Source organism: Eubalaena glacialis, chromosome 20 (assembly GCF_028564815.1).
Source record: "Eubalaena glacialis isolate mEubGla1 chromosome 20, mEubGla1.1.hap2.+ XY, whole genome shotgun sequence".
Classification (NCBI taxonomy): domain Eukaryota; kingdom Metazoa; phylum Chordata; class Mammalia; order Artiodactyla; family Balaenidae; genus Eubalaena; species Eubalaena glacialis.
In genome coordinates, this window is record NC_083735.1 from 36,221,920 (window position 1) to 36,235,225 (window position 13,306).

The 13,306-nt window shown below is 37.3% G+C and overlaps 1 protein-coding gene across 1 annotated transcript; it reads right to left on the reverse strand.

The window, feature by feature from the left end:
* Window positions 1–4,270: 4,270 nt before the first annotated feature.
* On the reverse strand, window positions 4,271–5,280 carry LOC133081234 (tetraspanin-6-like). Its single transcript, XM_061177326.1, has one exon. The coding sequence runs from the start codon at window positions 5,258–5,260 to the stop codon at window positions 4,526–4,528; it is 735 nt and encodes a 244-aa protein (XP_061033309.1). The 5' UTR covers window positions 5,261–5,280; the 3' UTR covers window positions 4,271–4,525.
* Between the last annotated feature and the right edge of the window lie 8,026 nt (window positions 5,281–13,306).

A 13,306-nucleotide genomic window follows, 5' to 3' on the forward strand; every position in this document is an offset into this window, starting at 1 on the left:
TGTTTGCAGATGTCATGATACTTTTTACATAGACAATCCTAAAGATGCTACCAGAAAACTACTAGAGCTAATCAATGAATTTGGTAGAGTAGCAGGGTACAAAATTAATGCACAGAAATCTCTTGCATTCCTATAAACTAATGATGAAAAATCTGAAAGAGAAATTAAGGGAACACTCCCATTTACCATTGCAACAAAAATAAAATACCTAGTAATAAACCTACCTAAGGAGACAAAAAACCTGTATGCAGAAAACTATAAGATGCTGATGAAAGAAATTAAAGATGATACAAACAGATGGAGAGATATACCATGTTCTTGGATTGGAAGAATCAACATTGTGAAAATGACTATAACCTCCAAAGCAATCTACACATTCAATGCAATCCCTGTAAAACTACCAATGGCATTTTTCACAGAACTAGAACCAAAAATTGCACGATTTGTATGGAAACACAAAAGACCCCGAATAGCCAAAGCAATCTTGAGAAAGAAAAACGGAGCTGGAGGAATCAAGCTCCCAGACTTCAGACTATACTGCAAAGCTACAGTAATCAAGACAGTATGGTACTGGCACAGAAACAGAAATATAGATCAATGGAACAGGATAGAAAGCCCAGAGATAAACCCACGCACATATGGTCACCTTATCTTTGATAAAGGAGGAAAGAGAATACAATGGAAAAAAGACAGCCTCTTCAATAAGCGGTGCTGGGAAAACTGGACAGGTACTTTAGTCCTGCTTGAAGGTAAAGAATGTGGACTTTAAAGATGTAAGAGGCACCATTACAAGTCACTAGGAAGAGCCTCAAAGAGCAGCTTCTTTGGGCAACAGACAAAGAAGAGACTAGAGTTGTGTGCTGTGGTGTGGGTGTGGTTGAATCGTTCACTGGAGTCACCAGTCAGCCTGGGACGCGTGTGTGACTCTAAAAATTGCTGTTTGAAGATGTGAGAATACAGCGAAGCTCGTTGTGTTCATAATGTACTCCACAATGGCCAGTCCAATTGCTATCCATTTTTTTTTTAAATCTAGAGGCTTAATTGTATGATGTGACAAAATGATGTATGAGAATTAAAACAGTGAAATTCTTTATTTCTGGGTGGAAAGATATACCAGATTAGCTTTATCTGTTTAAAAAAAGACAAAAGTTATCACCAAAACCCCATTTCCCATCTTGCACTGTTTGGATTGAGCTTGGGGGAAGAGATGTTTTTCTTAACTGTCTACTTTGTTTGAACACTTTTTCTGTGGTTCAAGTGCTGTTTTGTGTGTTGGGACCAAACAGTTGTCAATAAACTTTAAAAGCAAGCATCAAACAAACAAACAAACAAAAAACAATGGGCATAGAAAACAAATGAGCAGAGGATCTGAATAGGCCTTTCTCCAAGGAAGATATACAAATAGCCAATAAGGACATGAAAAGATGCTCAATATCATTAGTCATCAGGAAAATACACATCAAATGCACAGTGAGTGCCCTGTTCATGAAGGAACAGGGTAGGCTGTTCACTGGAAGACTTAATACTGTTCATATGTCAATAACACCCAAAAGCAATCTACAGATTCCATGCAATTTTCATCAAAATCCCAATGGTGTTTTTTGCAGATAGAAAAAAACATCTAAAATTTATATGGTCTCACATACTCAATTTCAAAACTTACTACAAAGCTATAGTAATCAAAACAATATGATACTGAGTCATAAAGACAGAGAAATAGACTGAAGGAATAGAATGGAGAACCCAGAAATAAACTCTCACATATAAGGCCAAGTGGTTTTAGACAAGGGTGTCATGACCATTCAATGGGGAAAGTACAGTGTTTTCAACAAGTGATGTTGGGAAAACTGGATAGCAACATGTAAAAAATAAGTTGGACCCTGTATATAAAAGTTAACTCAAAATGGATCCAAGAGCTAACACTATAAGTCTCAGAAGGGAACACTTCATGATAATGGATTTAACAATGATTTCTTGGACATGACACCAAAGCACAGAAAACAAAAGAAAAGATAGATAAATTGGACTTCATCAAAATTAAAAACTTTTGTGCATCAAAGGATACTATCAACAGTGAAAAGGCAACCATGGAATGGCAGAAGATATTTGCATATCATATATCTGATAAGGGATTGATATCCAGTATTTATAAAGAGCATCTACAACTTAACAAAATCAAACAACCTGATTCAAAAATGGGCAGGGGACTTGAATAGACATTTCTCCAAAGATATACAAATGGCCAATAAACACATGAAAAGATGCCCAACATCACTAATCATTAGGGAAATACAAATCAAAACCACAATAAAATACCACTTCACATCCACTAGAATGCAACTATTGAAAAAAAAAAGAAAACAAAAGAAAAAGGGGAAATAACGAGTGCTGATGAGGATGTGGAGAAATTGGAACCCTTGTGTAATTGCTGGTGGGAATGTAAAATGGTACAGCCACTGTAGAAAACAGTATGGCGGTTCCTCAAAAAATCAAACATAAAATTACCACATAATCTAGGAATTCCACTTTTGGGTATATGCCCAAAAGAATATAAAGCAGGGACTCAGAACAGATATTTGTACACCCATGTTCATAGCAGCATTATGGTGGCTGCCAGGCACTTGGGGTGGGAGCGGGGTGGGTTGGTGAATATGGGGAGTTAGTGTTGAATGGATAAAGAGTTTCCCTCGAGGAAGATGAAAAAGTTCTGAAGATGGACGGTAGTGGTGGTTGCACAACACCGTGAATGTACTTAATGCCACTGAACTGCACACTTAAATATAGTAAATTTTATTTATATTTTACTATAATTTTAAAAGTGGGAAAACCACTCTAAAAGAAAGTTATTGTCATTTCCTATTTCACATATAAGAAATAGAGCCTCTGTGAGACTGATTTTAACAGTAAGGACACTCAAATTCCAATTATCAGAAGCCTCATCTAAAAATATATAAAAGTAAACCCACCCCAAAGAAAAACCATCATCAGATACCACTTCCCACCCATTAGGAGAGTTATGATCAAAAGGATAATGTAGAGAAATCAGAACCCTCATACATTGCTGATGGGAATGTAAAAGTGCAGATGCTTTGAAAAATAGTCCGTTTAATGGCAGTTCCTCAAATGATTAAACCTAGAGTTACCAAAAGACCCAATAGTTCCATTCCTGGGTATATAAGAAGAGAAATGAAAACACAAATGCTTATATCAGCATTATTCATAATAGCCCAAAGTGGAAACAACCCAAATGTCCATCAATGGACTAAGGGATAAAACAAAATGCAGTATTTATCCATGCACTGGAATATTACTCAGCTCTAAAGAGGAATGAAGTACTGATACATGCTACAGCTTGGATATACCTTGAAAACATTATGCTAAGTGAAAGAAACCAGACACAAAAGTTCACATATTATAGGATTCCATTCATATGAAAGTCCAGAATAGAGAAATCTATACAGATAGAAAGTAGATCAGTGGTTGTTTAGGGCTGGGGTTGGGGGAGGGATGGGAGGATAGGGGATGAGAGCTAATGGGTATCAAGGGTTTTGAGATGATGAAAATGTTCTCAATTTTTTCTCAGCTGTACTGAGGAATAATTGACAAATAAAATTGTATCTGTTAATAGGGTACCACATGATGATTTGACATAGTATACTGTGTGAAATCAGGTTATTTAATACATCCATCTCCTCACAGTTACTGTTTTTTGTAGAGACAATGCCTAAGGTCTACTCTTCAAAAACCTAGAGTACACACACATTAACTATAGTCACCATGCTGTACACTAGATTCCCAGAGCTTATCCATCTTACAACTGAAGATTTGTACCCTTTGACTGGAATCTTCCCATCTCCTTCACTCCCCGGCCCCTAGTAACCACCATTCTGTTCTCTTTCTGTGAGTTTAATTTTTTTTTTTAATTCCACAGATAAGTGAGATCATGCGGTATTTATCTTTCTTTGTCTGCCTAATTTCACTTAGCATGATGTCCTCTAGTTTCATACATGCTGTTGCAAATGGCAGGATTTTCTTTTTTCTCATGGCTGAATAATGTTTTTTGTGTATGCGTATTTTCTGTCACACCTTCCTTACACTTAGTTTGCTTTTATATATTGGCTATTGTGAATAATGCTACAATAAACATAGGAGTGCAAATATCTCTTTGAGAGACTGATTTAACTTACTTCAGATATATTCCCAAATGTGGGATTGCTGGATCATACGGCTCTATTTTAAATTTTTTTTTTTTTTTTTTTTTTTTTGCTTCATTTACAATTTACTAAGCTCTTCCAGTGTTTCAGAGTGACATGGGGATTTCAACTATCTAACATGAATGGGACAAAAGGTGGACTTCGAACATATCAAGCAAATGTCTTGATCGAATCAGACTACTGATATAGTTTTTCAATCTATCTGTAAGAAATGTCGGTCTTCCATCCAGGCGATCTTGTAATTCACAGGGTTGGGGGTGGGGATGTTAATATCCTTAAAGTTGGAGAGGAATAGGCCCGTGTTATGCTGGTTACACTATCTCATACTGGTTATTTGTTATGGCGCGAGAGAGGCAGTAGGCTAGAGAGATTCCAATCAGCTGGAAGCAAGCAACTCCAAAAGAAATTCCCGCAACAACTCCCATTTCTGACTCTATAATGGTCATCACCTTTATAAAACAACCTTCATTGTTTACTTTATCTGCATCTCTCTGAGAACAACCTTCAAGTTTACAGCAGCTCTTGGGAAATCCTTTTTCTGAGTAATAATTAGTATCCTTCCAATCTCTATAGTCGGTGACACCACAACAATGCAACGTATTTTGGATCTTGTCTACTGCATCGCTTCTATAATCTCCCGTAGTGTTATATTGCTTTAAAGCTTTCTCATAATTATTCTTAAAGCTGTTCTTAATCTCATGTCTGAAAACAAATCCTACGATGGCAGCGACCAGTTCAACCAAAAAAATGAGAGTCAGAAACATTGCATACAGTTTTAGCATCCATGCAGAAGCTCGGCAGGTAGCAAAACAGCCGAAGGTGCCCAAAAGAATAATGACAGTGCCAGTGCCAATGGGCACGAAGGGGACATTGGTGGCCTTCTCATTTAAAAGGGAAAAATAATTCCCTAGGCTCACCTTGCCCCAAATGCCAACAGCAAGAAGGATAACACCAGTGATCCAGAAGATGAATGTGTAGATCAAGAGGACGCTCTTGAAACAAGTGATGACCGGTTTGGTCTGCAACCTCCGAGACGGGGACGCCATAACTAGCCCGAGACCCTGCCCCGCCGCGCCAGGCGATCGGAACAGAGTGAGCGAGGCTATTTTAAATTTTTTTGAGGAACCTCTATACTGCTTTCCATAATGGCTGTACCAGCTTACATTCCTACCAACAGTGCACAATTTCTCCCCAGCCTGGACAACACTTGTTATCTGTTGTCTTTTTTATAAAAGCCATATTAACAGGTGTGAGGTGATATCTCATTGTAGTTTTGATTTGCATTTCCCTGGTGATTAGTGATGTTGAGTACTTTTTATGTACCTGTTGGCCATTTGTATGTCTGCTCTGGAAGAATGTCTATTCTGCCCATTTTAAAATTGAATTATTTGTTTCTTTGCTATTGAGTTGCACAAGTTCTTTATATATTTTGGATATTAACCCACCAGATATATTGTTTACAAATATTTTCTCCCATTCCATAGGTTGCCTTTTCATTTTGTTTCCTTTGCGTACAGACACTGTTTAATTTGATGTAGTCCCAGGTGTCTATTTTTGCTTTTGTTGCCTGAGGTTTTGGGTGTCATATAAAAAAATCATTGCTAAGACCAACATCAAGGAGCTTTTTACCTATGTTTTCCTCTAGGAGTTTCACAGTTTCAGGTCTTACATTCTAAGTCTTTTATCCATTTTGAGTTAACTTTTGTGAATGTTATAAAATAGGGGTCCAGTTTGATTCTTTTGCATGTAGATATCCAGTTTTCCAACACCATTATTGAAGAGACTATCCTTTTCCCATTAAGTATTCTTGGCACTCCTGACAAAATCAAGGTTTATAAAAGGCTCTCAGATCTGTTCCATTGGCCTGTGTCTACTTTTAATACCAGTACCATACTTTAGATTTGTAATACAGTACTTTGAAATCAGGAATTGTGATGCCTCCACCTTTGTTCTTCTTTCTCAAGACTGCTTTGGCTATTCAGTCTTTTATGATTCCAAGCAAATTTTAGGACTGTTTTTCCTATTTCTGTGAAAAATGTCATTGGAATTTTGATAGGGATTGCACTGAATCTGCAGACTGTCTTTGGTGGTATGGACATTTTAACAATATTAATTCTTCCAGTCCATAAACATGGGCTAGCCTTCCATTCATTTGCGTCTCCCTCATTTTTACATCACTGTCTTATAGCTTTCAGCATATATATCTTTCATCTTCTTGGTTAAATTTATTCTTAAATATTGTTTTTAATGCTATTGTAAATAGAATTGTTTTTTAAATTTCTATTTCTGATAATTTGTTGTTAACATATAGAAAAGCAACTGATTTTTGTATATTGATTTTGTATCCTTCAACCTCATTGAATTCATGTATTAGTTCTAACTTTTTTTTTTTTTTTGGTGGAGTCTAGGGTTTTCTATATATAGAATCATGTCATTTGTAAACAGACATTTTTACTTCTTCTTTAAGAACTTGGATACCTTTTATTTCTTTTTGTTGCCTAATTACTCTAACTAGTACTATGTTGAATAGAAGTGGTGAGAGTGGAAATTCCTGTCGTTTTCCTGATGTTAGAGAGAAAGCTTTCAGATTTTCACTGTTGAATATGATGTTAGCTGTAGGCTTGTCATATATGGCCTTTATTATGTTGAGGTACATTATTTCTATCTCTTATTATTGAGAGTTTTTAATCATGAAAGGACATTGAATTTTGTCAAATTCTTTTTCTGCATGTATTGAGATGATTCTATGATTTTTATCCTTCATTCTGTTAATGTGATGCATCTCATTGATTGATTAGAGTATGTTGAATGAACCATCCTTGGTTCATATTCATATATTCTTTAGGGATATTGGCCTGTAGTTTTCTTTTCTTGTAGTGTCCAAGAAGGCTTTGGTATCAGTGTAATGCTGGTCTCATAAAATAAGTTTGAAAGTGTTCCCTGATCTTCAATATTTTGAACGTTTGAGAAGGGTTGGTATTAATTTTTCTTTATATATTTAGTAGAATTCACCAGTAAAGACTATAGGTCCTGGGCGTTTCTTTGTTGGGAGGTTTTTCATACTGATTCAATCTCCTACTCGTTAGTCTGTTCAGATTTTCTATTACTTCATGATTCCGTCTTGGTAGGTTATATGTGCCAGGGATTTATCCATTTATTCTAGGTTATAAAATTTGTTAACATACAATTCTTCATAGTAATCTCTTATGATGCTTTTTATTGCTGTGGTACAGTTGGAATAGCTTCTCTTTCATTTCTATTTATTTGAGTCCTCTCTCTTTCTTAGTCTAGCTAAAGGTTTGTCCATGTTTATGTTTTTAAAAAAATCAGATCTTAGTTTCATTGACCTTTTCTATTGACTTCCTGGTCTCTATTTCATTTATTTCTGCTCTGATCTTTGTTATTTCCTTCCTTCTGGTAACTTTTAGGCTTAGTTTTTTTTTTTCTAGTTCTTTGAGGTGTAAAGTTAGGTTGTTTATTTGAGGTCTATTTTTTCTTAATGTAGACATTTATCACTATACATATGCTTCCCTCTTAGAACTGCTTTTGCTACATCTGTAAGTTTTGGTATAGTGTGTTTTCATTTTTGTTTGTCTCAAGGAATTTTTTAAAATTTCCCTTTTGATTTCTTCTGTGACTCATTGTTTGTTCAGGAGTGTGTTGTTTAGAACATTCCCTAACACCATACACAAAAATAAACTCAAATGGATTAAAGACCTAAATGTAAGGCCAGATACTACAAAACTCTTAGAGGAAAACATAGGCAGAACACTCTTTGACATAAATTGCAGCAATATCTTTTTCAAGCCATCTCCTTGAGTAATGAAAATAAAAACAAAATTAAACAAACAGGACCTAATTAAACTTAAGAGTTTTGCACAGAAAAGGAAACCATAAACAAAACAAAAAGGAGTGTGTTGTTTAATTTCCACACATTTGTGAATTTTCTCTGTTGTCCATTTGTTTTCTATTTCATTGGTTTCTGTTCCCTTTGTTTTCACCCTCCTGTTACTGATTTCTAGTTTCATACCATTTTGGTAAGAAAATGAGATGAGATGGTCGGTATGATTTCAATCTTCTCAAATTTGTTAATACTCGTTTTGTGACCTAACAATATAATCTATCCTGGAGAATGTTTCATGTGTGCTTGAGGAAAATGTGTATTCTGCTGCTGTTGGGTGGAATGTTCTATATATATCTGTTAGATTGATTTGGTCTAAAGTATAGTTCAAATCCAATGTTTCTTTCTTGATTTTTTGTCTGGATGATCTGTCCATTGTTGAAAGTGGGGCATTGAAGGCTCTAACTATTATTGTATTGTTATCTATTTCTCCCTTCAGAGCTGGGAGCATTTGATAAAATATTTAGGTGCTCCATTGTTGGGTGCATATATATTTACGATTGTTATACCCTCCTGATGAGTTGACTCCTCTATCATTATATAATGAATTTCTTTTTCTCTTATTACAGTTTCTGATTTAAGCCTATTTTGTCTAATATATAATATCCCTGCTCTCCTTTGGTTTCCATCTGCATGGAATATCTTTTTCCATCCCTTCACTTTGAGCCTATGTGTGTTCTTAAAATGGAAGTGAGTCTCTTGTAGGCAGCATAAAGTTGGGTCTTGCTTTTTATCCCTTCAGCCACTTTGTTCCTTTTGATTGGAGAATTTAATACATTTACATTTAAAGTAATTATTGATAGTAAGGACTTATTAATACCATCTTATTGTTTTCTGGATGCTTTATAGTTCCTGTCTTCCTGGTTCACTGTCTTCCTTTGTGAATTAATAATTTTCAATAGTGGTATGCTTTGGTTCTCTTCTATCTTTTGTGTATCTACTGTAGGTTTTTGCTTTGTGGTTACTGTAAAGCTTACATAAAGCATCTTATAGTTATAACAGTCTTTTTAAGCTGTTAACAACTTAAATTTGACTGCATATAAAAACTCTACCCTTTTATTTCCTTCTCCCATTTTACTTTTGATGTCACAGTTCACATTCTTTTATATTCTGTATCAATTAATAAATTATTGTGGGACTTCCCTGGTGGTGCAGTAGTTAGGACTCCTCACTCCCAATGCAGGGGGCCCGGGTTTGATCCCATGTCAGGGAACTAGATCCCACATGCTGCAACTAAGAGTTCATATGTCACAACTAAAGAGCCAGAGAGCCACAACTAAGGAGCCCACCTGCCACAACTAGGGAGCGCACATGTCGCAAATGAGGAGCCCGTGAGCTGCAACTAAGGGCACACATGCCACAACTAAGACCTGGTGCAACCAAATAATTAATTGATTATTGTGGCTATAGTTATTTTAATACTTTTGTCCTTTAACCTTTATAATAAACTTTAGTGATTAACAAACCACCATATACAGTATCAGAATATTTTGAATTTGATTATGTACATACCTTTACCAGGGTGATTTATATTTTCATATGCTTTCATGTCACTAATGTGCATCCTTTAATTTCAGCTTGAAGAGCTCCTTTCTGCATTTCTTGTGAGGCATGTCTAGTGGTGATGACTTCCCTCAGCTTTTGTTTGTCTGGGAAAGTCTTTATCTCTCCTTCATTTCTGGAGGACAGCTTTGCTAGGTAAAGTATTCTAGGTTGGCAGTTTTTTTCTTTCAACACTTTGAATATACCATTCCACTCTCTCCTGGCCTGCAAGATTTCTGTTGGGAAATTCTCTGATAGCTTTATGGGGGTTCCCTTGTATGTGAGGACTTTTTTTTTTTTTCTCTTGCTGCATTAAAAATTCTCTCTTTATCTGTATGATTTTAGATGCTTTATTTTAATGTCTTAGAGAAGATTCAAAACAAAAAGATTCAACAATCTTTTGGGGGACCTATGAGATTCGTGAACCTGAATGTCCAAATCTCTCCCCAGATTTGGGGAGTTCTAAGCCATTATTTTTTAAAGTAAACTTTCTGCCCCCTTTTCCCTTTCTTCTTCTTCTGGGACTCCAACAGTGCCTAGACTGTCTCTTTTGATGGTATCCATAATTCACACAGGCTTTCTTCACTCGTTTTCATTCCTTTTACTTTGTTCTTTCCTGAGTGACTAATTTCAAATGACTTGTCTTCAACTTCCTGTCTTACTGAGAGAGAGAACAAATGACATGTCTTCAACTTGCTGTATTACTGAGATTCTTCTGCTTGATCAACTCTGCTGTTGCTCTCTATTGCACTTTTCATGTCATTCGTTGTAGAATTCAGCTCCAGAATTTGCTTGGCTCTCTTTTATGAGATCTAGATCTCTGTTAAACTTCTTGTTTTAGTCATGTATTATTTTTCTTATTTCATTGAATTGTCTTCTGTTTTCTTGTAGCCTGCTAAACTTCTTTATAACGACTAATTTGAATTCCTTATCTGGCAAATCACAGATCTCCACTCCTTTGGGATCAGTTACTGAAAAATTATCATGTTCCTTTATTTTTCATGTCCCATGAAGTGTTGAATGGCCATCTTCACATTTGAAGAGGCAGCCATCTCTTCCAGTCTTTAGTGATTGGCTTTGGAGGAGAAATACCTTCTGTCAGTTCTGCCAGGGATTCTGAGGCTCTTCCAGAACTTTTCTATGGATATGCCTGTTACATATTTCCTGATCCCTCCTAGGGGGGAATTCTTAAGATTCTCTGCCTTCTCTTTATCCTACAAAGCTAGGCTGAGTGCTGACAGCCTCCTGTTTGCTTTCCCTTGGGCACTGTTGAATGTTCAAATCTGTGTACTTTCTCCCAATCCTGCAGAGTCAGGATTTCTGCACGTGCTCACCAGGCATCTGCAATGGTTCACTCTCACCACCCTCTGGGGTGTACACAGGGATCCAGCCATGGGTTAGGTGTGTGTGTAGGTGAGGTATACAGAACATTGGGGATGCCTTGGTTTCACATTTTAAATTACCATTAAATCACCAGTCCCCAACCTTTTTGGCACCAGGGACCGGTTTCATGGAAGACAATTCTTCCACAGACCGGGGCCGGGGGGATGGTTTTGGGATGTTTCAAGAGCACTACATTTATTGTGCACTTTATTTCTATTATTATTACATTGTAATATATAATGAAATAATTATACAGCTCACCATAATGCAGAATCAGTGCAAGCTCTGAGCTTGTTTTTCTGCAACTAGATGGTCCCATCTGGGGGTGATGGGAGACAGTGACACTTGAAGTGTGTTGCTTATGTCCAGTCTACTCCATAATCTCGTTTTGGTTGCTGTCACTGCAGAAAACCCTGCTTCACAAAGAAAGATGTTGGAAATGGAAGCAGGCTTTTCAGTGCTTTTGTGGCAATCTCAGGATATTCTGCCTTGACTTTAATCCAGAACGTATGGAGATTTGAAGTTGTCTCAAACATACTTTTAAGGCCACCATCATTTGCGATCTCAAGCAGCTGATCCTCTTCTAGCACCGACAAAGTCAATTCACCTGGGTTACTCACAAATGGGTCGCGGATCCATTCCTTCCCAGTTCGGGGGTCTTTTGTGGTTGGGAAGTAATGCTCAAACCCTTTTGAAAGCTGAGACAGGTGATCATGCACCAGCTGGGAGAAAGAAGGCCCTGGCTCAGTCTCTTTCAAAATCTCTGCTAATGTTTGAAACGTCAAAAATCCCAACGTTCACTCGTCGCCCCCATAATTCCAGTTTGGCTTTGAATGCCAACTTGAACACAGTTGTCTTTCTCCCCTGAAGTGACAGACTGAGTTCTTTGAGCAGGTTGAATACGTCACACAAGTAAGCAAGTTTTGCGACCCATTCCGTGTCACTGACATGTGCTGCCAGTGGTGACTGTTTTTCTAAAAGAAATCTCTGGAGCGGCTCTCATAACTCAAAAACTCTGGCCAGTGATCTACCCTTAGAAAGCCATCTCACTTCTGTGTATAAGAAAAGATGTGTGTGCTCTGTGTCCATCTCCTCACAGAGCTGCATGAACAGACATGAGTTAAGGGCATGTACTTTAATGTGGTTGATAATTTTAATCACATCCTGCAAAATGTTAAGTTCAGGTGACATTTTTCGGCTAGCCAGCATTTTTCTATGGATGACACAGTGCGTAGACTCACATTCAGAAGTGACCTCTTTGACCTGAGTAGTGAAACCAGAAAGCCGTCCAGTCATGGCAGCCACTCCATCCGTGCATATACCAACACAAAATGACCAATTCAGTTTTCCTGATATGTAATCATTCAAAGACTTGAATAGTTTTGCAGCTGTGATGTTGGCTGGCAACAAAAGTGCACATAACATATCCTCATGCACATCCTCCTGAAAAATATATTACACAAAGACAGGCATTGTTGCCTTGTTGTCAACATTGGTAGACTTGTCAACCTGGATTGTGTACCTTGGTGACTCATTAATCCTCTCTAACAATTGTGCCTCAATATCCTCTGCTATTTCATCAATTCTTCTAGTTACGGTGCCAGCCGAAAGAGGAACACGTGCCACCTTTTGAACTGCAGCCTCTCCTAAAAGTTCATGACCAATGTCCTTAGCAGCAGGCAGGATCAACTCTTCACCAATAGTAAAGGGCTTCTTAGCTTTAGCAATGCGGTTAGCCACGAAGTATGATGCTCTCAGTGCAGACACATTTGATGAAGTGGTGGACTTCAGTAATTGAACTTCTGTTCTTTGTATTCATTTTTTTTTCTTTTGAAAAACCCCAAAGCCTTGTCTTTTAATGCAGGGTGCTTGGTCTCCACGTGGTGAAGCTGTTTTGAAGGTTTCATGCTTTCGTTGGATAGCCCATCACCACATATTATACAAAGCAGGCTTGGAGAATGTGAATCACCTGTTGCAATGAACCCATAATTTAAGTAGGACTCTTGGTATTTTTTTCTAAATGCAGCTTTCTTTTTGTTGGCAGGCTTAGAGTCTTCTGTTGTCTCATCATTGGGTCTTTCTACCTTTTCAAAGCTCTCCAGTGATGTTTGTTTTTTACTCATTTTGGCTAGGGTTAGCTTGTGGGCTTACCAAAACTGTGACTGAGACAAGTGTGCAGTGCAGGAAAGAGGCACGGATGGAAGTGGTAAATAAAATAATGGGCGGGCCACACACGGACTAAAATAAGTGTCGGATTCTGACTTAA